At 46.2% G+C, this 22965-nt stretch overlaps 2 protein-coding genes across 4 annotated transcripts in view; one reads left to right on the top strand and one right to left on the bottom strand.

Annotated features, from left to right (window-relative positions):
* The window catches only part of MFSD14A (major facilitator superfamily domain containing 14A), a 108878-nt gene extending 104210 nt beyond the window's left edge, over positions 1-4668 (top strand). For both annotated transcript variants that reach the window (XM_030205797.1, XM_030205799.1), the window contains one exon: positions 504-4668. In XM_030205797.1, the coding sequence (XP_030061657.1) occupies positions 504-710 (207 nt within the window). In that variant the 3' untranslated portion in view covers positions 711-4668. The remainder of the gene's footprint in view (positions 1-503) is intronic.
* A 13141-nt stretch (positions 4669-17809) lies between these two features.
* SASS6 (SAS-6 centriolar assembly protein) overlaps positions 17810-22965 on the bottom strand; it is a 116435-nt gene continuing 111279 nt past the window's right edge. For both annotated transcript variants that reach the window (XM_030207597.1, XM_030207596.1), the window contains one exon: positions 17810-18750. In XM_030207597.1, coding sequence (XP_030063457.1) covers positions 18650-18750 — 101 coding nt within the window. In that variant the 3' untranslated portion in view covers positions 17810-18649. The remainder of the gene's footprint in view (positions 18751-22965) is intronic.

Consider the following 22965-nt stretch of genomic DNA (forward strand, 5'->3'; position numbering starts at 1 on the left):
TTTAATCAAGCTGTGCTGGCCAGTCTCCTTGTAAAGTGGCAATTCTTGCTTTTTCTGCTGCACACTGCTTCTAACTATGAGGTAGTGCAAAAAGAATTTACCCATTTTATGCCTGATTCAGTCCTGCTTGTTGATGGAAAAACATCATTGCTACCGGTGACAGGTGTTTTCTGTAGACAGTAGCATTAATCCAGCATTGTGTGCCTGAATGTATTGAGCTTTGGAATGAGCCAAGGAGTCTGCTGCATGTGTGCAGGGCTCTGCATGCTCAATTTTGAGCTCTGGGAAAACTGTTCCATCCTAGCAAGGTGTGATGTCACACAATTGTGTTCCTGATCAATCCTTCAGTCTACAGAAAACACCTGTAAGTGGTGCAGTAATACTTTTTGATTTGTAGTGTTACTTCTGTGATCATTTTCAGCAATGAAAAGTCTGTTAATTTACCATAAAATAAATTGGCTGTGCATTGGGTATCTAATGAATGAAAAAATTATTCTTTTCAGAATTCCATCATCCCTGGTCCACCGTTCTTGTTTGGAGCGTGCTCTGTGCTGTTGGCTCTACTTGTTGCCTTATTTATTCCAGAGCACACACATCTAAATGTTCGGTCCAATAACTGGAAGAAGCACTCTGGAAGCCACTGCCATCCACACAGTCCTCAGGCTCCTGGTGAGGCCAAAGAACCTCTATTGCAGGACAGTAATGTATGACAGAGGAAAGATTACATGGACCTTTCTAGTGACTCCTAGGGACTTATACAGTGGTGTAGTTTTTAAGCTGCAATTCTGGATGCATATTCCATTACATTTAAGTTCTACTTTCTTAAAGTAGTCTTGGGAAATTAATTCCTGCATGGCATTGTGTGGGAACCATGAAAAAGGGAACCAGAAGTCTCCAAAGATACTGCATAGAGTAAACATGTTAACCCAAATAGAATTTTTGGTAGACATGTTGAAACTTTTTTTTTTTTTTTTTTTGCCTATAGCTTTGCTATAAGGTGGAAACTTTCGCACTTAATGGTGGAATCTAATCTTAAATATGTTACAGAGCCATATATAACCTGGATGAATTTTGCACAATGTGCATGACTTACCAGGTTTGGGCCTAGGTTACCTTGGAGACAGTCTTGGCTAGCCAGTTGCTGACACACGTGTGAATTATCATGCCTTGCTTTTGATGCAAGTTGTTTGCTTATGCCACAGGAGGTAAGAAACAATTTGCATAGGGACAAGAAAAGAAAAAAAAAGATAGGATAAAACTGTTTTGAGGCTACAATTTTCTAATTGTAACTATGATTTTCTTCAAAGTTCCTATCTTGTTATAGGCTACTTTTATATCTAGAGTATTTCTAGGTTACCTTTATAGTGTTTTTGACACATGAAGGCAAAGTTTCTAAAAATAACATTCTTTCCCAAATAGTTTTTCTCTCCAAAATTCTCACCTGCTAGGATAACAAAGTACCACAAGAGATCCTAGTGTGGTGATCTGACCTCAACAGTTTTGCATAACGGGTGTAAGTTCTGTCCATTTGTGAAGGGGAGAGCCAAAGTTGGTATCCCGATATACCTTGTATGATGTGGGCTTTCAGTAGTTCTAGTGTACCTTCATTATTCCTACTGTTTTTACTGCTGCTTTTAAGATTGTGATGGATGAGCTTTAAAAATCTGTTTGGACAGTTAAGCTAATCACAAACTGTGTTGCTGTTTTTGAAGTGCCCCTGTATTTTTCTTACACAAAGCATAACCATTTCATACTTGTTTAGGTATTTGCTTGTAACTTATCACAGTAATAGATGTGTCAAGAGGGCTTAAAGGGAGTAAAAAGAATGTATTTGTTACCTTTCTAGCTCTTATTCCATTCTGATAACCTATTTGCAAAGAAAGGCATAGATGCGCCATTGTATTGTACAGTATTTGAAAATTAGGCATAGTAAGTAATGTAAGACCCTGTGTGTGTTCAAAAATTTTTATGTTAGAACCTGTGTAGTTACAAGGAGCCATCATCTGCAAATTAGGTTGTATGGAATGGGAATCTGGTACATACAGGAAGGGATATTATTTTTAGTACTAGTGTGGACTAGTTAGATCAATGAGTATGAAAGATGTCAAACAGGTAACAAAAATTAGAACACAAAAATTACCATAACGGGTCAGACCAAAGGTCTGTCTAGCCCCAGCATCCTATTCAGCAGTGGTCAAGCCAGGTCATAAGTACCTAGCAAGCTCCCAATACATAGCAGGTACTAGTAACTTAGATCCCAGCATCCTGTTGCTAACAGTGGCCAGATGGACAATTGGTCTGAACCATTATGGCGATTTCATATGGTCTTGTACAAAGGAAGTTCTGTTCTGCTTGTAATTCTTATGCAAAGCACATTTGTTTAAAGGCTGTAATGTTGACAGTTTTTTTCCCATAAGAGCTATGGTTTTGAAGTTCTACAGTGGTCTCAACCCAACATGTGACAATGTTTGTATATTTTTGGTTTGATTTTTATAGCCACTTGTTTGTAATTTTGGGGTTTATACAATGCAGAATTTAAAGTTAAGCTGCTATAATAATGCTGCCACTTCAGATTTAAACTATCGATTCTGCTTTCATCCTTGTATTTCCTGCCATTTTGTACATATAAACTATTCAGACTTCCATTGCTGTGATTATTCTATCTTCTCATTTAGAATATGATACAGATAGTGCGTTGTACAATATTTGCCAAAATCACAAAATGTGACTCCAAAGTATGTATGCTGTTTACTTTTGAAAAATATTAAGTTGTAGTAATATTTATGTTAATCTTTTACATGCCATTCTGATGCAACAGATTAGAACCTACTAATTTTTGTGGCCTTTTGTTTTGTTTTTTTTGCTGCCTGTAACTAAATGTAAAGACAGTGATTCAGCTAAGTGCAATATCTTATTCAATTCACTTTGGGGGTTAATTTTAATATCCTTAATCTGTTTAGATTCATGTCTGAAATTGTTGCATTTGATGATTAACTCAAATTATAAGAGGGTGTGGATGTATGATATAAGCAATGATAGTCCTAAAACCTATTACAGAAATCAGTTAGTGTTGTTCCTTAATCCATTTTCTTAAAGCAGCAGTACTATATTATTTACTAAATGTATTTTTGTGGTGCCAATTATGAGAAGTACCTACCGCTTTATGTACTGTTTATTTTTCTGTACTTTCAACCTCACTGTTTTGAGTCTCCTGTCTGCTGCTGTTAAGTACTGAGGATAGGAAAAGGGTGGGAGGTGGGGGGGGGGGAGAGATTGCACTCCATTCTAGAAGTGACAATATAGATTATCTATTTTGACCAAAAACAGATGAAGAATGTGTCCAGAAAGCTGTTCTTTAGAACAACTTATCCATTACTGCTGTTTTCAAGATGGTCAGCTTTAAGTCTGAGTGAGATGTATCAGCATACTTAGACCCATTTGCATTAGTTGTAAGATCTTGGGGTTGAATGATTCAAAGCCTTAAATGCTGAATGCACTATGTTAAGAAAATTGGTGCATGAGGTTTTATTATGAAATCACTGTATGGCAGCTTTCTTAAACTTCAAGAAGTATGTTGTATAAATTGCTCAGTACTTTCTTTTCTATTCTTTGATTACTTAAATATATAGGAGACCACACCAAGTCTTTTTACAAGGGCTGCCAGCAGGTCAGGGTTTCAGGATCTTCCTAATGAATATGCAGGAGAGAGATTTGCATGCCTGGTATCCCCATTGTATGCAAACATCATGTATTTTCATAGAAGCCAACTTTGCAAAAATGAAGGGCAGGGGGTAGTAAATGCAAAACAAATTATCCTTTCCTGGGCACTTGCTCAATATTGAGGGTGCTGACTACCAATGGCTCCAATGTGAGCATATTCATTAGGGGGTATCCTGAAACCCTGATAAATCAGCAGCTCACAAGGACTGGGAGTAAAGGACCAAGGTAGTAGGGTGGGGGTTCTCAACCTTGGTCCTCATGACACACCCATTCAGTCAGGTTTTCAGGATCCCCACTATGAATATAGATTTTAGATTTGTATGCAAATTTCTCATATATATTCAATGGGATATCTTAAAATTAGACCAGGAGTGGGTTGAGAATTCCTGCACTAGGGCAAAGGCTCAGAAAAGATAGAAAACGTTTAAGCATCTAGTCTGGTGGATGGGCAATTCTTTTATGGCAGACAAATATATCTGTGTTGGAGGTGAAGCAAGAAAGTTTGAATCTACTCCTTATCTTTCAATTAGGAGATAAATCTCAAATTTAGTACGGACTATAAAAATCTTTGCTAAATACAGGTAACTATACCACTGGCTTTGCTTAATCACGGGGACCTCTGAACTTGCATCCAAAAAACTTAAATTTAACCCTGGGTCTTGAATACCTATCTGCTATCGAGTGGCCTTTCAGGATTGTCATAGAAATAGAAGCTATTTAATGCTGATATTTTAGTCCTATATTTTCAGGACCATAGTCTAAGAGAGAACTTTTTACAGTAGTTGTGAATTTCTCACTGTGTATATTTTTGTGTCCACTTATATTAAAAAATTTTTAAATGTTGCTTTGTATAAATTGTACATAAAGTATTGTATAGTTTAAAACTTTTTCATTGTGTTTTGTTGTTACTGCTTAATACTTTGAAACAGTCTTAATATTAAGCTGCAAACTATGTAAATACTGTTAATAAAGCTATTTTATTGAACATTTAAAAGACTGGTCATAACATTTCTATCAATGTATTTTGTACCTATGCTGGATTTGGCAAAGGCAGCGGAATGCCTTTTTGTGGGGGGGCAAGCTCCGCTCTCATTACCCCCCATGCTCTAGCATCTACCCTTCCCTAATATCCCATAGTCACTCCCCTCCCAAGGCATCCAGCATCCTTCCCACCTTTGAACCCCCCACCACAGTATAAAAATATGTAGGCAAATATTAAACAACTTCCAAAAAGCCACAGTGCAACTCCAAAGAAAGAGAAAAAGTGGAATGGGGGTGCTGAGAAGAGTCCTGCTGCAGACATGTACTCTTCTATGCTGCTGTCCCTTGTGTACCTGGTGGTGATCGCAGGGCTTCATCCTCAGTCTGCTAAGTGTTACTTGGGTGGTGGAGCCTGAGCCCTGAGGACTTAATGTAGCAGGGAGGGAGGCAGCAGTGCGATCTGGAAGCCCAACTCCGTTCCAATGGACATGGGGTCTGACAAGGGGTGAGAGCTGGGAGCCCAAGGATTGTGTTGTACAAGCCACCCTACCCACGGGTGGCCCCCAAGAAAACTAATCATGCCTGCTTTAGAGATAAATGCTGGGGGGGGGGGGGAGGGGGAAATCAGGTGAAGGCTGGAGAGGCTCAAAAAATGAAAGGAACAAATTTAAAAAAGTGGAATGGGTTACATTGGAAAAAAAATCACTTTGTGCTGCTTTCAATTTCATATGTTTTGTTTGAAAATTCCCCCCCCCCCCCTTTTTTTTTCCAAGCTACACAGCCTATTCAAAGTGAATGGGCTTTGTCACCATTACTGCACAGCAACTGATAGTGCAACTTGATTTTTACTGCCCAAAATGCATGATGTGATTAAGAATGATCAATATTTTTAATTGCATGATTTGTGATTAAAAACTTGCATTGTTACCTACCTGTACCCAAAATGCATGCCAGTTTAATTGCACAATTGTGATTAGTATTTTTAATTATTGCTCAGCCCTAGTTTATTAGTTCTTGAAACTTGTGAAGATGGCTGCTCCCTTATACTCAATCATAAAAGAGAGCTGATACTGGAAATTTTATTAACTTTTCAAGTCACAGTGTAGTTAAGCTGCACTTTTTTCTTGGACATGTGGAGTATTTTCAAAAGGACTTACTATAAGGGCAAAAAATAAAAACAACCCAAAACTCATTGCACAGCCATTTTCAAACAAGAAATGAAACTACATGGCATACTTGCACTGAAAATGTCCAACACATGAATACCAAAAAACATCTGTCTGGACTCAATTGTACAAAAATGGCCATACAGCTATCCCTGTGGAACAGAGGGGCAGCCGAGTGGTCAGTCTAGCGGACATGAAACAGGTCCAAATCCCACTCAAATGCCTGGTGGAGTAGCCTAGTGGTTACAGCACCAGTTTTGACAGCCAGAGATGGCTGGTTCAAATCCCACTGCTGCTCCTTGTGATCTTGGGCAAGTCATTTAACCAACCATTGCCTCAGGGACAGATTATCAATAGAAATCAAACAAAATAAAACATGGAAAAGAAAATAAGATGATACCTTTTTTATTAGACATAACTTAATACATTCCTTGATTAGCTTTCGAAGGTTGCCCTTCTTCGTCAGATTGGAAATAAGCAAATGTGCTAGCTGACAGTGTATATAAGTGAAAACATTCAAGCATTACTATGACAGTCGGACAGGGTGGGAGGATGGGGGTGGGTAGGAGGTATGCATGGGGACATCAAAGCATATCATTGATATTCTAACAGGATAGGTGTGGATAGGTGAGGGGAGGGTGATCAACAGAGAAATACAGTTTTATGGTTTATAATGGGCTAGGAACCCCAGATCCTTGTTAAGTCCTTTCTTTTGGGTGTTAACATATTCAATCATTCTGACTTCAAAGGTCTTACGTTCTTGTATGGTTTTAAAGTTACCTTTCAGGATTCTCACTGTGAAGTCACTGGTACAGTGTCCTGGTCCTGTAAAATGCTGACCAACAGGGTGGGAGCCCTACTGGCACCAGTATTGTTCATGTGATGTCTATGTAAATTGAATCTTGTCTTAAGCATCTGGCCTGTTTCTCCAATATAGCATCCTTCGTTACATTTTTTGCACTGAATGATATATACCACATTGGAAGATGAGCAAGTGAAAGATTCCATATCATCATGCTGATCAATCCATAGACTGGTGGGTTGTGTCCATCTACCAGCAGGTGGAGATAGAGAGCAATCCTTTTGCCTCCCTATATGTGGTCATGTGCTGCCGGAAACTCCTCAGTATGTTCTCTGTCTCAGCAGGTGGTGGTCACACAGCAGCAGCTTTGGCTAGGCCTCCAAGCCTAATTTTTAGGTTTTGTTGAGTGCCTGGGGTTGAGGGCTCTTCTTGAGCAAGTGCAAACCTGGTGGCGCCAGGTCCCTCCTTTTCTCCCCCCTCCCGCTGGCTCCGTTAAAAAAAAAAAAAATTTGAACGTCCTTAAGGGCGTTTATTTCGACGTTTATTTAAACGTTTATTGCAGCTACTCACTGGGACACCAGGTCATTACAGCTCGGAGCGAGAAGCAGGTAATTTTTACCTTTTTATAGCGGGCAGGGGGTTCCCCGATTGATCTCCACGTGGCCTATGGCGTCGGAGGGCGAGGGCGCGAAGAATCGCTCCCCGGACCGCGTGTGCGCTTCTAGCGGGGATGCGGGGGTTTTAAAGTCTGATTCGCCCTTGTTGGGTGTCAGTTTGGAGGCCGGTCAGTGTCCCGGGTCTTCCTCCGGCGCGGCGGTTTTTCCCGCCATAAACGCCCATCCCCCGCTGCTCGCCTCCGCCATCTTGGCCGGCCACTCTGCTCGGACGGCTTCTTCTTGGGCCGCCCTTGAGCTGGGAGACGTTCATGCCATGGCCGCCCTTGATTTGGGCGACGGCAAAAAAGCGGCTAAAGTTAAGCGCCATCTTGGATGCGCAGCATGGTTCTCCCCCGCTCTTGCGAGCGCCGGTTGAGGGTGCGTCTAGGGCTGTGGCCCAGGCTGCTGAATTGCACAGTTTGGGGGGTTTCTCCCCCGAGTTTATTTTGCTGCTGCATCAGGCCTTCCTTATGCAGAACGCTGCCCCTTCTCCCTTGTCCGATAAAGGGGTTGAGGCCCCCGGAAGTAAACGCCCTCGGGTGGATGCCCAGGCCTTAGAGGACGCTGTTTCCTCTGATGTAGATGAGGGCAGCGTATCTGAGTTCTCCCAACGGTCCTTTGGGGATTCCTTGGAGGAGATGGATTCCCGCTCGGATGGAGCGGATGACCCCTCTGCAGCACGGATCTTTCGCTCAGAGGATTTGCCCAACCTGTTAATGCAGGCCATGAGCATTTTGAAGATTTCCTCTCCGGAGGAAGTCTCTCCCTCAGCCCCTGTTGGCTCCGCCATTATGCTGGGGACGAAGCACCCGCCTAGAACCTTCCACGTGCATGATGCCATGCACACCTTAATTTCGGCTCAATGGGATGTCCCGGAAGCGAGCCTCAAAGTGGCTAGGGCTATGTCCCGCCTCTATCCTTTGCCTGAAAGTGAGCGTGAGGCCTTTGTTTGGCCTACCGTGGATTCTTTAATCACTGCGGTGACTAAGAAAACGGCGTTGCCGGTGGAAGGTGGCACGGCACTAAAGGACGCCCAAGACAGAAGATTGGAAGCGGCTTTAAGGTCGTCCTTCGAGGCGGCTGCCTTAAGTTTGCAGGCCTCAGTTTGCGGCTCCTATGTGGCCAGGGCGTGCCTGACGTTGGTGCAGCGGGCTTCCCCCTCGGATCCTTCCTTGAGGGCTGACTGGCCGGCCCTGGAATCGGGCTTGGCTTATTTGGCAGACTTACTGTATGATGTCTTGAGAGCCTCGGCTAAAGGCATGGCTCAGACATTCTCTGCGCGGCGCTGGCTTTGGCTGAAACATTGGTCTGCGGACCACGCCTCTAAGTCCCGCCTGGCTAAGTTGCCTTTTAAAGGCAAGCTGCTCTTTGGGGTCGAGCTGGACAAAATCGTGACCGATCTCGGCACGTCTAAGGGCAAGAGGTTACCAGAGGTCAGGGCCCGGGCCAGTGCTCGCCCCGGTATCTCCAGAGGACGGTTTCAGGAAGCCCGTCGGTACCGCCCGGGCAAGTCGGGCTCCTCTGCCCCCTCTTCCTTCAAAAGGAACTTCTCCCCCAAGCAGCATTCCTTTCGCAGAGACCGCCGTCCCGGAGGTACGCCCTCCGGTCCTCCCCCAGGGTCTCGTACCCAATGACGGGGTCCTGGTCCATGGCCCAGTGCAGATTGGAGGACGCCTGTCCTCGTTTCTGGGCGAGTGGACCAGAGTAACTTCAGACGCTTGGGTGCTGGAAGTCATCAGAGACGGCTACAAGTTAGAGTTCTGCCGACCCTTAAGAGACGGGTTTGTACTCTCTCCCTGCAAGTCTCCGGTCAAAGCTGTGGCAGTGCAGCAGACCTTGGACAACCTGATACGCCTGGGTGCGGTCGTTCCGGTGCCAGAAAATCAGATTGGCAAGGGACGTTACTCCATTTACTTTGTGGTACCAAAGAAAGGAGGTTCTGTCCGGCCTATCCTCGACCTCAAAGGGGTCAATCGGGCCTTGAAAGTGCGGCACTTTCGCATGGAGACTCTCCGCTCTGTTATAGCGGCAGTGAAGGCAGGAGAGTTCTTGGCTTCCTTGGACATCAAGGAAGCGTACCTGCATATTCCCATCTGGCCTCCTCATCAACGCTTTCTGCGTTTTGCAGTCCTGGGACGACACTTCCAGTTCAGAGCCCTTCCTTTCGGGTTGGCTACTGCTCCGCGGACCTTCTCCAAAGTAATGGTGGTCATTGCGGCCTTCCTGCGAAAGGAAGGAGTACAAGTCCATCCTTATCTGGAAGACTGGTTGATCCGAGCCCCCTCTTATGCAGAGTGCGGCAAAGCTGTGGACCAGGTAGTTGCTCTTTTGAGCTCCCTGAGGTGGATCATCAACTGGGAGAAGAGCCAGCTGCGCCCGACTCAGTCCCTGGAGTATCTGGGAGTTCGATTCGACACCCAAGTGGGCAGAGTGTTCCTGCCAGACAATCGGATTGTCAAACTTCAGGCTCAGGTGGACCAGTTCCTAGTAGCCTCTCCTCTTCGGGCTTGGGACTATGTGCAGCTGTTGGGCTCTATGACGGCCACGATGGAAGTAGTGCCCTGGGCCAGGGCTCATATGAGACCACTACAACTCTCTCTGCTGCAGCGCTGGACTCCGATGTCGGAGGATTATGCTGTGTGCCTTCCCTTGGTCCCGGCAGTGCGCAAGGCGCTGAGCTGGTGGATGCAGACAGACAAGTTGTCTGCAGGAATGCCTCTGGTGACCCCGGAGTGGATTGTCGTCACGACGGACGCCTCTTTGTCGGGCTGGGGAGCCCACTGCTTGGGAAGGACAGCGCAGGGGCTCTGGTCTCCTGCAGAGGCAAAGTGGTCTATCAACCTCCTGGAACTCAGAGCCATTCGGTTGGCGCTTTTGGAGTTCATCCCAGTACTGGCGTTGAAGCCAGTACGGGTCCTGTCGGACAATGCCATGGCTGTGGCCTATGTCAACCGCCAGGGAGGTACCAAGAGCGCCCCTCTAGCCAAGGAGGCCATGAATCTATGCCAGTGGGCGGATGCGAACCTGGAACAGCTGTCAGCGGCCCACATTGCCGGAGTCATGAATGTCAAGGCGGACTTTCTCAGTCGCCATACCTTGGATCCTGGAGAGTGGCAGCTATCTGCTCAGGCGTTCTTGGATATCACGAAGCGCTGGGGCCAGCCGAGCCTAGATCTGATGGCGTCATCGGCCAAGTGCCGCGCTTTTTCAGCAGAGGACGGGACCCTCGATCCCTGGGAGTAGATGCTCTTCTCCAACAGTGGCCGACACAGGAGCTTCTCTATGTGTTCCCGCCCTGGCCCATGGTGGGCAGGGTGGTAGACCGGGTGGCAAAGCATCCGGGCCGGATAATCCTGGTGGGTCCGGACTGGCCCAGATGTCCCTGGTATGCGGACTTGATCAGGCTCTCAGTCGACGATCCTCTGCGGCTGCCAGTGGAGCAGGGCCTGTTACATCAGGGTCCCGTGGTGATGGAGGATCCCTCCCCCTTTGGTCTTACGGCCTGGCTATTGAGCGGCAGCGTCTGAGAAAGAAGGGCTTCTCAGACAAGGTCATCGCCACTATGCTGAGAGCGAGGAAGCGCTCTACTTCTACTGCTTACGCCAGGGTTTGGCGTACCTTTGCAGCGTGGTGTGAAGCAGGCTCACTTTCTCCCTTCACTGCTCCAATTTCTTCAGTGTTGGCGTTCCTGCAAGAAGGTCTGGAGAAAGGCCTGTCGCTCAGTTCCCTTAAAGTCCAGGTAGCGGCTCTGGCTTAATTCAGGGGCCGCCTGAAGGGTGCTTCCCTGGCTTCGCAGCCAGATGTGGTGCGCTTTCTCAAGGGAGTTAATCACCTGCGCCCTCCTCTGCACTCAGTGGTGCCTGCGTGGAATCTCAACCTGGTGCTAAGAGCCTTGCAGAAGCCGCCTTTTGAACCCTTGTCTAGGGCATCTCTGAAAGACCTGACGTTGAAAGCAGTCTTTTTGGTGGCTATCACTTCAGCCAGAAGAGTTTCTGAGCTCCAGGCACTCTCATGTCGAGAGCCTTTTCTGCAGTTCACTGAGGCAGGAGTGTCTATTCGCACAGTGCCTTCCTTCCTGCCCAAGATTGTTTCTCGCTTCCATGTGAATCAGCAGCTCTGTCTCCCTTCCTTTCGTAGGGAGGACTACCCAGAGGAATACTCTGTTCTCAAATATCTGGATGTGAGACGAATCATCATCAGATACTTGGAAGTGACCAATGATTTCCGGAAATCGGATCATCTGTTTGTCCTGTTTGCAGGTCCTCGTAAGGGTCTGCAGGCTTCTAAGCCTACAGTGGCAAGATGGGTCAAGGAAGCCATTGCAGCGGCTTATGTGGCCGCGGGGAAGGTGCCGCCTATCCAGCTGAAAGCTCACTCCACTAGAGCTCAGGCGGCCTCGATGGCAGAGGCCGGGTCCGTCTCCTTGGAAGAGGGTCCGTCTCCTTGGAAGAGATTTGCAAGGCGGCAACTTGGGCATCGGCCCATACCTTCTCCAGGCATTACCGCTTGGCTGTGGCGGCTCGGGCGGAGGCCCGGTTTGGAGCTTCAGTGTTGCGGTCAGGGATTTCAATGTCCCGCCCTAGGTGAGTACTGCTTCGGTACATCCCACCAGTCTATGGATTGATCAGCATGATGATATGAAAGGTAAAATTATGTACAGTGGTGGAAATAAGTATTTGATCCCTTGCTGATTTTGTAAGTTTGCCCACTGACAAAGACATGAGCAGCCCATAATTGAAGGGTAGGTTATTGGTAACAGTGAGAGATAGCACATCACAAATTAAATCCGGAAAATCACATTGTGGAAAGTATATGAATTTATTTGCATTCTGCAGAGGGAAATAAGTATTTGATCCCCCACCAACCAGTAAGAGATCTGGCCCCTACAGACCAGGTAGATGCTCCAAATCAACTCGTTACCTGCATGACAGACAGCTGTCGGCAATGGTCACCTGTATGAAAGACACCTGTCCACAGACTCAGTGAATCAGTCAGACTCTAACCTCTACAAAATGGCCAAGAGCAAGGAGCTGTCTAAGGATGTCAGGGACAAGATCATACACCTGCACAAGGCTGGAATGGGCTACAAAACCATCAGTAAGACGCTGGGCGAGAAGGAGACAACTGTTGGTGCCATAGTAAGAAAATGGAAGAAGTACAAAATGACTGTCAATCGACAAAGATCTGGGGCTCCACGCAAAATCTCACCTCGTGGGGTATCCTTGATCATGAGGAAGGTTAGAAATCAGCCTACAACTACAAGGGGGGAACTTGTCAATGATCTCAAGGCAGCTGGGACCACTGTCACCACGAAAACCATTGGTAACACATTACGACATAACGGATTGCAATCCTGCAGTGCCCGCAAGGTCCCCCTGCTCCGGAAGGCACATGTGACGGCCCGTCTGAAGTTTGCCAGTGAACACCTGGATGATGCCGAGAGTGATTGGGAGAAGGTGCTGTGGTCAGATGAGACAAAAATTGAGCTCTTTGGCATGAACTCAACTCACCGTGTTTGGAGGAAGAGAAATGCTGCCTATGACCCAAAGAACACCGTCCCCACTGTCAAGCATGGAGGTGGAAATGTTATGTTTTGGGGGTGTTTCTCTGCTAAGGGCACAGGACTACTTCACCGCATCAATGGGAGAATGGATGGGGCCATGTACCGTACAATTCTGAGTGACAACCTCCTTCCCTCCGCCAGGGCCTTAAAAATGGGTCGTGGCTGGGTCTTCCAGCACAACAATGACCCAAAACATACAGCCAAGGCAACAAAGGAGTGGCTCAGGAAGAAGCACATTAGGGTCATGGAGTGGCCTAGCCAGTCACCAGACCTTAATCCCATTGAAAACTTATGGAGGGAGCTGAAGCTGCGAGTTGCCAAGCGACAGCCCAGAACTCTTAATGATTTAGAGATGATCTGCAAAGAGGAGTGGACCAAAATTCCTCCTGACATGTGTGCAAACCTCATCATCAACTACAGAAGACGTCTGACCGCTGTGCTTGCCAACAAGGGTTTTGCCACCAAGTATTAGGTCTTGTTTGCCAGAGGGATTAAATACTTATTTCCCTCTGCAGAATGCAAATAAATTCATATACTTTCCACAATGTGATTTTCCGGATTTAATTTGTGATGTGCTATCTCTCACTGTTACCAATAACCTACCCTTCAATTATGGGCTGCTCATGTCTTTGTCAGTGGGCAAACTTACAAAATCAGCAAGGGATGAAATACTTATTTCCACCACTGTATCATACCTGATAATTTTCTTTCCATTAATCATAGCTGATCAATCCATAGTCCCTCCCAGATATCTGTATTGGTTATATTCTGGTTGCATTTCAGGTTCAAGTTTAGTCTTCAGTTCCTGTTCAGGAGGACTTCATGTTCAAGTTTTTCAATGGATTCTTCAAGAGTTGAGACGAATTTGTGTTACAGTGAGCTGCTGCATTCCTCTCCCCTCCGTTTTACGGGGCTGGATTGAGACTTAAATTCTGCCGGCGCTCCCTCCCGCTTCGTGCGGCAGTAGGGCAGCTTTGTACCCCTCCCGCTTCGGCGGTGTTAGGGTCAGTCAGCTCCTCCCGCGGTTGCGGTTGCAGGATAAGCCAGATCCCCCCGCATCGGCGGGTGTGGTGTCCCTCCCCCGCTCCGCAGGGATGAGCTGGACGGATTCCCCTCCCCCACTTGTGTGGGGATGAGCTGGGTTAATTCCCCTCCCCCGTTTCGGCGGTGGTGAGCTGGGCAGAGTGTCCCTTGGTGGGTGTAATTCTCTAAGTGCTGAGTCCTGCGGATGGAGCTTGGATATCGACATACTGAGGAGTTTCCGGCAGCACATGACCACATATAGGGAGGCAAAAGGATTGCTCTCTATCTCCACCTGCTGGTAGATGGACACAACCCACCAGTCTATGGATTGATCAGCTATGATTAATGGAAAGAAAATTATCAGGTATGATACATAATTTTACCTTCCTTTATGTTGAATATCTTTCCTTTGTAGGTGACTGTGGGGTCCTGTGAAATGTTTTGGCATAGTTTGCAACTGGATAAATTACAGGGAAGTGTGCCCTTCTGTTCCTTTTCAGTCTGTGATGGAAGTTTACTTCTGATTAGCTTGTGTTTTAAGTTGGGTGGCTGTCGGAAGGCCAGTACTGGTGGGGATGTCTCTGTCCCCTGGGTCAGAGCAGATATGGTGGTATCTTGTTGCTTGGCTGTAAATGATGGATCTTTTTGTATGTGAAGAATGGCAGCTGGAGTTGTGGAGGTAGCTGCATCTGTCTGTGGGTTTCTTGTATATAGATGTTTGTATACAGCCATCAGTGATTGAGACCATGGTGTCCAAAAAATTGACTGTTTCTGGGGAGTAGTCAATTTTGAATCTGATTGTAGGATGGTATGTATTGAAGGAAGAATAAAATTGTTTCAGAGTTTCTTCACCCTCTGTCCAAATCATAAAAATGTCATCGATGTACCGGTAGTATTTTAGAGGTTTGGTCTGGTGTGTATTCAGAAATGTCTCTTCCAGCTCAGCCATAAAAAGGTTGGCATATTGGGGTGCTGTCCTGGTGCCCATCACAGAATTCCCTCTATGAATCCAGATATTTCTTCCGTGAGTGTGCCAATACCTGATATGATTGGTCTGCCAGGGTTTCCAGGTTTATGGATCTTGGGTAGCATGTAGAATGTGCCCACAGAAGGCTGGTTTGGTATGAGTTTCTTCAGGTGAGGTTGCGCTTGTGTAGGAAATGTTTTGATAAGGTCTTTCAGCTGTTTTGTATAATCCTGTGTGGGGTCCTCAGTTAGTTTCCTGTAGTATTTATTGTCTGAGAGCTGTCTGTGCCCCTCTTCAATGTATTTTTGTATGTCCATAATTACCACTGCGCCTCCTTTGTCTGCGGGTTTGATGATAATGCGTTCGTTAGTTTGTAGGGTTCTTATGGCCGCTCTTTCTGGTGGGGTAAGATTGTACAGGATTCTCTTTTTGTACAATCTTACCCCACCAGAAAGAGCGGCCATAAGAACCCTACAAACTAATGAACGCATTATCATCAAACCTGCAGACAAAGGAGGCGCAGTGGTAATTATGGCCATACAAAAATACATTGAAGAGGGGCACAGACAGCTCTCAGACAATAAATACTACAGGAAACTAACTGAGGACCCCACACAGGATTACAGCCAAGCCACTAGATACCACCGTATCTGCTCTGACCCAGGGGACAGAGACAGACACCTTAAAAGCCTGACTGCATCCTTCAAACAGAAAGGCTACAACCCCAAAATCATCTCCAAGAATATTGCCTCCTCCCTCAAAACACCCAGGGAGAATCTGCTACAGTACAAGGAGAAAAAAGCCACAGACAGAATCCCCCTTGTCGTGACATACAATCCAGAGCTGGAAAAACTGAGGAAAATCATAAGAGATCTACAACCTATACTCCAGGAGGATGAATTACTGAAAGAGATATTCCCATCCCCACCAGTACTGGCCTTCCGACAGCCACCCAATTTAAAACACAAGCTAATCAGAAGTAAACTTCCATTGCAGACTGAAAAGGAACAGAAGGGCACACTTCCCTGTAATTTATCCAGTTGCAAACTATGCCAAAACATTTCACAGGACCCCACAGTCATCCACAAAGGAAAGATATTCAACATAAAGGAATCTTTCACTTGCTCATCTTCCAATGTGGTATATATCATTCAGTGTAAAAAATGTAACGAAGGATGCTATATGGAGAAACAGGCCAGATGCTTAAGACAAGATTCAATTTACATAGACATCACATGAACAATACTGGTGCCAGTAGGGCTCCCACCCCTGTTGGTCAGCATTTTACAGGACCAGGACACTGTACCAGTGACTTCACAGTGAGAATCCTGAAAGGTAACTTTAAAACCACACAAGAATGTAAGACCTTTGAAGTCAGAATGATTGAATATTTTAACACCCAACAGAAAGGACTTAACAAGGATCTGGGGTTCCTAGCCCATTATAAACCATAAAACTGTATTTCTCTGTTGATCACCCTCCCCTCACCTATCCTGTTAGAATAGCAATGATATGCTTTGATGTCCCCATGCATACCTCCTACCCACCCCCATCCTCCCACCCTGTCTGACTGTCATAGTAATGCTTGAATGTTTTCACTTATATATACTGTCAGCTAGCACATTTGCTTATTTGCGATCTGACGAAGAAGGGCAACCTTTGAAAGCTAATGAAGAAATGTATTAAGTTGTCCAATAAAAAAGGTATCATCTTATTTTCTTTTCCATGTTTTATTGTTTGATTTCTATTGATAACCTTAAGAGTGGACTAACACCGCTACCACACTCCTCTACTCAGGGACAGAAAAACACCCAGTGTACCCGAATGTAACTCACCTTGAGCTACTACTGAAAAGGTGTAAGCCAAATCCAAATAAATAATAAATGTTGTAAGCCCACCAGGCACAGATAAAGATACACCACTCCAATAGCCAGCACACTTGCAGGTGTCTTGGGTACAGTAGGTATTTGTTTCAGGAAGGCTCACATATTTATACAGAAATGAGTTAAAGTAGGAGTTATACCTGGGTCCTATTGTTCAAAGTCCAATGCACTGACAACTGGGCTACTCCTTACACTTGCTTGCTGCTCTATTAGGAATGGCCATAATTCTTGAAACTGGCAAAGCCTACAAGCTGGAGGGGTTATGTCATCCAGCGCTCCAGTAGGGCACCTTTTTGTACAATGGATGTGATTGAAATAGGTCTAAATAAAAATGTTCTTTCTGGTCATGGCCTTTTCTTCCTGTTCCATTATCACTGAACGATGTCCGAATTTTGGGCCCTCCCTAGTCCTGCCCAAAATACCCTTGCAATTGGGGCAAACTGTAGTGTAAAATGTCCAGAGTCTGCCTTTCAAATACCACACCTTGTATGTTTTCAGCAGATGAACCTTTTATTGGCCATTGTGAGACATGTATCTACTTAAAAAAGGAGCGAGAAAGTGATCTGGTTCTAGTACCCTACTGCAACAAATACAGACCCCGTATCCATTCTCAGAATATTTCATAACAGGAGGTCTCCAATCTTCCTTTGATAAATAAACTGGTGGTGTAATTGTATACAAACCTCACTGTTTCATGATATAGTGCTTTTAGTTATTTAATTTTATTTTCCTTAACTGCTGAAAATTTAATACAGCTTAACTGGTTTGCACATCCATTTCCAAAATGGATTTACTTCCATAGTAAAAATACATAAAACAATTCAACACTTGATTATAAACAAAATTTACAATTTTTACACACCAAAACCATTTAAAAATATACAATTAACTGCTGTATAAATGTGCAAAAAGAGGTAGAGCAATACCATGCCATACCAGTTGTAAATGAAGCTCACTTCTTGGAATCCAGAACAATTTGCTCTCAAAACTATCACATGGGATGAGGTGAAAGCTCATCAATGTTTTTGTGGATACTTTTTTTGTTAATCTTACACAGTGCAGCACAAGGAGTTAAATTGTCATCAGGCCACTTGCTGTATTTAATTAATAGTGCAAACAAAACAAGCAACTTACTAAACCTGCCTTCTTAACACAGCTTGGGGGTGGGAACAAACCTTTAGAACCCTATTTTTGCATTATTTAAAAAAAATAAGCCTATAAACTAATGCCCACCATTTTAGCCAATGAACCCTTAATAACCCCCAGTTATTTGTAAAACCAGGAGAAATGCAGTTTGTTTGTTTTTTTTTGGGGGGAGGGGTTTACACACACACTTCCACAAAAATTAATGGCTTTGTTGAAAAGAGTATTCTTTTCTATGAAAGACTTTTCTTCTTCCAGACTAAGGTTAACACAGAAAAAGCATGTTTTTGACACATTGGTTAGCTATGAAAACTACTTAAAAATCCACAAACATGGGCAAAGATCCATTTTTCAGTATGGTTATGCTGGTCAGTCAAAATTTGCAGAAGCACAAGCACCACACAGCTGAAACTAATACCACAGTACTGACTTTCCATGCTTGAACTTGGGATCCACAGCAGCTGTACCAATATTGACATAGAATATAAACACACAGCTTAAGCATGAAAGACTGCAAGTATATAAAAAGCTCATAGCAAGACACCAGGGATAATAGGTACAAGTAGATAGATTTTGTTCTGTATTTTAATAAAATAAAAATGTACAGGGAAGCACTAATTCTTAATTCCAGGCTTAAAGATAGACCACGTGAGCTTCTTTAACATGCACCATTTTTATGGCTATAGACCACTGCTAAAGCCATTAAAACTATTGCTCTTTATTGAGAAATATCCCAGATTCCTGATCATGAGAATGTTGTTTGTAGGCCAGGGAAGTATGCAGAAGATACACCCAATCTAGAGGAAGTCTGCTGAAGCACAGGTACTGCAGAGGGTTTCTGGTGGTCTGCAAGAAAAATGACCAATCATCCGGTCAAAAGAAAGCAAATAAACAAGTCTTCATCATATCCTTGCACTCCAACTACACTATGCCTTTTCCCAGCTTAAAAATAAATGGCCCAAACATTACTTACGTATGTACAAACTATTCAACTGAAAAGCAGATTAGAAGCACAGCTTCTAGGACAGCTCTGGTGTGACAGGGACATTTTAATTCTGATATTATAAAACTCTCCATGACCTTGGACAAATCAGTTAACCCTCTGTTGCCACAAGGAAGTACCTACTGTAGCTGAATGTACTATAACTGAAAAAAAGGTATTAAGATAAATCCTAATAATAATAAGACAAGATGTAAAAAATAAGTAGGTAAAAGGTCACAGGGTAGAACAGCAAGTGAAAAAGATAATCCAGTGAAAACTCTTAGCACAACTTCCTATATAGCGAATGCTACATACCTGTAGAAGGTATTCTCCGAGGACAGCAGGCTGATTGTTCTCACTGATGGGTGACGTCCACGGCAGCCCCTCCAATCGGAAACTTCTCTAGCAAAGTCCTTTGCTAGTCCTCGCGCGCATGCGCGGCCGTCTTCCCGCCCGAAACCGGCTCGAGCCGGCCAGTCCAGTATGTAGCAAGACAATACACTTCAAGGGAAGACACAACTCCAAAGGGGAGGTGGGCGGGTTTGTGAGAACAATCAGCCTGCTGTCCTCGGAGAATACCTTCTACAGGTATGTAGCATTCGCTTTCTCCGAGGACAAGCAGGCTGCTTGTTCTCACTGATGGGGTATCCCTAGCCCCCAGGCTCAGTCAAAACAAGAACCATGGTCAATTGGGCCTCGCAACGGCGAGGACATAACTGAGATTGACCTAAAAAATTTATCCAACTAACTGAGAGTGCAGCCTGGAACAGAACAAACAGGGCCCTCGGGGGGTGGAGTTGGATCCTAAAGCCCAAACAGGTTCTGAAGAACTGACTGCCCGAACCGACTGTCGCGTCGGGTATCCTGCTGCAGACAGTAATGAGATGTGAATGTGTGGACAGATGACCACGTCGCAGCTTTGCAAATTTCTTCAATAGAGGCTGACTTCAAGTGGGCTACCGACGCAGCCATGGCTCTAACATTATGAGCCGTGACATGACCCTCAAGAGCCAGCCCCGCCTGGGCGTAAGTGAAGGAAATGCAATCTGCTAGCCAATTGGATATGGTGCGTTTCCCTACAGCCACTCCCCTCCTATTGGGATCAAAAGAAACAAACAATTGGGCGGACTGTCTGTGGGGCTGTGTCCGCTCCAGGTAGAAGGCCAATGCTCTCTTGCAGTCCAATGTGTGCAGCTGACGTTCAGCAGGGCAGTAATGAGGACGGGGAAAGAATGTTGGCAAGACAATTGACTGGTTCAGATGGAACTCCGACACGACCTTTGGCAAGAACTTAGGGTGAGTGCGGAGGACTACTCTGTTATGATGAAATTTGGTGTAAGGGGCCTGGGCTACCAGGGCCTGAAGCTCACTGACTCTATGAGCTGAAGTAACTGCCACCAAGAAAATGACCTTCCAGGTCAAGTACTTCAGATGGCAGGAATTCAGTGGCTCAAAAGGAGGTTTCATCAGCTGGGTGAGAACGACATTGAGATCCCATGACACTGTAGGAGGCTTGACAGGGGGCTTTGACAAAAGCAAACCTCTCATGAAGCGAACAACTAAAGGCTGTCCTGAGATCGGCTTACCTTCCACATGGTAATGGTATGCACTGATCGCGCTAAGGTGAACTCTTACAGAGTTGGTCTTAAGACCAGACTCAGACAAGTGCAGAAGGTATTCAAGCAGGGTCTGTGTAGGACAAGAGCGAGGAGCTAGGGCCTTGCTGTCACACCAGACGGCAAACCTCCTCCACAGAAAGAAGTAACTCCTCTTAGTGGAATCTTTCCTGGAAGCAAGCAAGACGCGGGAGACACCCTCTGACAGACCCAAAGAGGCAAAGTCTACGCTCTCAACTTCCAGGCCGTGAGAGCCAGGGACCGGAGGCTGGGATGCAGAAGAGCCCCTTCGTCCTGCGTGATGAGGGTCGGAAAACACTCCAATCTCCACGGTTCTTCGGAGGATAACTCCAGAAGAAGAGGGAACCAGATCTGACGCGGCCAAAAAGGAGCAATCAGAATCATGGTGCCTCGGTCTTGCTTGAGTTTCAACAAAGTCTCCCCCACCAGAGGAATGGGAGGATAAGCATACAGCAGGCCCTCCCCCCAATCCAGGAGGAAGGCATCCGATGCCAGGCTGCCGTGGGCCTGAAGCCTGGAACAGAACTGAGGGACTTTGTGGTTCACTCGAGATGCGAAGAGATCCACCAAGGGGGTGCCCCACGCTTGGAAGATCTGGCGCACCACTCTGGAGTTGAGCGACCACTCGTGAGGTTGCATAATCCGGCTCAGTCTGTCGGCCAGACTGTTGTTTACGCCTGCCAGATATGTGGCTTGGAGCACCATGCCGAGACGGCGAGCCCAGAGCCACATGCTGACGGCTTCCTGACACAGGGGGCGAGATCCGGTGCCCCCCTGCTTGTTGACATAGTACATGGCAACCTGGTTGTCTGTCTGAATTTGGATAATTTGATGGGACAGCCGATCTCTGAAAGCCTTCAGAGCGTTCCAGATCGCTCGCAACTCCAGGAGATTGATCTGTAGACCGCGCTCCTGGAGGGACCAGCTTCCTTGGGTGTGAAGCCCATCGACATGAACTCCCCATCCCAGGAGAGACGCATCTGTTGTCAGCACTTTTTGTGGCTGAGGAATTTGGAAAGGACGTCCCAGAGTCAAATTGGACCAGATTGTCCACCAATACAGGGATTCGAGAAAACTCGTGGACAGGTGGATCACGTCTTCTAGACCCCCAGCAGCCTGATACCACTGGGAGGCTAGGGTCCATTGAGCAGATCTCATGTGAAGACGGGCCATGGGAGTCACATGAACTGTGGAGGCCATGTGGCCCAGCAATCTCAACATCTGCCGAGCTGTGATCTGCTGGGACGCTCGCACCCGCGAGACGAGGGACAACAAGTTGTTGGCCCTCGTCTCTGGGAGATAGGCGCGAGCCGTCCGAGAATCCAGCAGAGCTCCTATGAATTCGAGTTTCTGCACTGGGAGAAGATGGGACTTTGGATAATTTATCACAAACCCCAGTAGCTCCAGGAGGCGAATAGTCATCTGCATGGACTGCAGGGCTCCTGCCTCGGATGTGTTCTTCACCAGCCAATCGTCGAGATATGGGAACACGTGCACCCCCAGCCTGCGAAGTGCCGCTGCTACCACAGCTAGGCACTTTGTGAACACCCTGGGCGCAGAGGCGAGCCCAAAGGGTAGCACACAGTACTGGAAGTGGCGTGTGCCCAACTGAAATCGCAGATACTGTCTGTGAGCTGGCAGTATCGGGATGTGTGTGTAGGCATCCTTCAAGTCCAGAGAGCATAGCCAATCGTTTTGCTGAATCATGGGGAGAAGGGTGCCCAGGGAAAGCATCCTGAACTTTTCTTTTACGAGATATTTGTTCAGGGCCCTTAGGTCTAGGATGGGACGCATCCCCCCTGTTTTCTTTTCCACAAGGAAGTACCTGGAATAGAATCCCAGCCCTTCTTGCCCGGATGGCACGGGCTCGACCGCATTGGCGCTGAGAAGGGTGGAGAGTTCCTCTGCAAGTACCTGCTTGTGCTGGAAGCTGTAAGACTGAGCTCCCGGTGGACAATTTGGAGGTTTTGAGGCCAAATTGAGGGTGTATCCTTGCCGGACTATTTGGAGAACCCACTGGTCGGAGGTTATTAGAGGCCACCTTTGGTGAAAAGCTTTCAACCTCCCCCCGACTGGTAGGTCGCCCGGCACTGACACTTGGATGTCGGCTATGCTCTGCTGGAGCCAGTCAAAAGCTCGCCCCTTGCTTTTGCTGGGGAGCCGAGGGGCCTGGCTGAGGCGCACGCTGCTGACGAGAGCGAGCGCGCTGGGGCTTAGCCTGGGCCGCAGGCTGTCGAGGAGGAGGATTGTACCTACGCTTACCAGAAGAGTAGGGAACAGTCTTCCTTCCCCCGAAAAATCTTCTACCTGTAGAGGTAGATGCTGAAGGCTGCCGGCGGGAGAACTTGTCGAATGCGGTGTCCCGCTGGTAGAGAGACTCTACCACCTGTTCGACTTTCTCTCCAAAAATGTTGTCCGCACGGCAAGGCGAGTCCGCAATCC

Source organism: Microcaecilia unicolor, chromosome 6 (assembly GCF_901765095.1).
Source record: "Microcaecilia unicolor chromosome 6, aMicUni1.1, whole genome shotgun sequence".
NCBI lineage: Eukaryota > Metazoa > Chordata > Amphibia > Gymnophiona > Siphonopidae > Microcaecilia > Microcaecilia unicolor.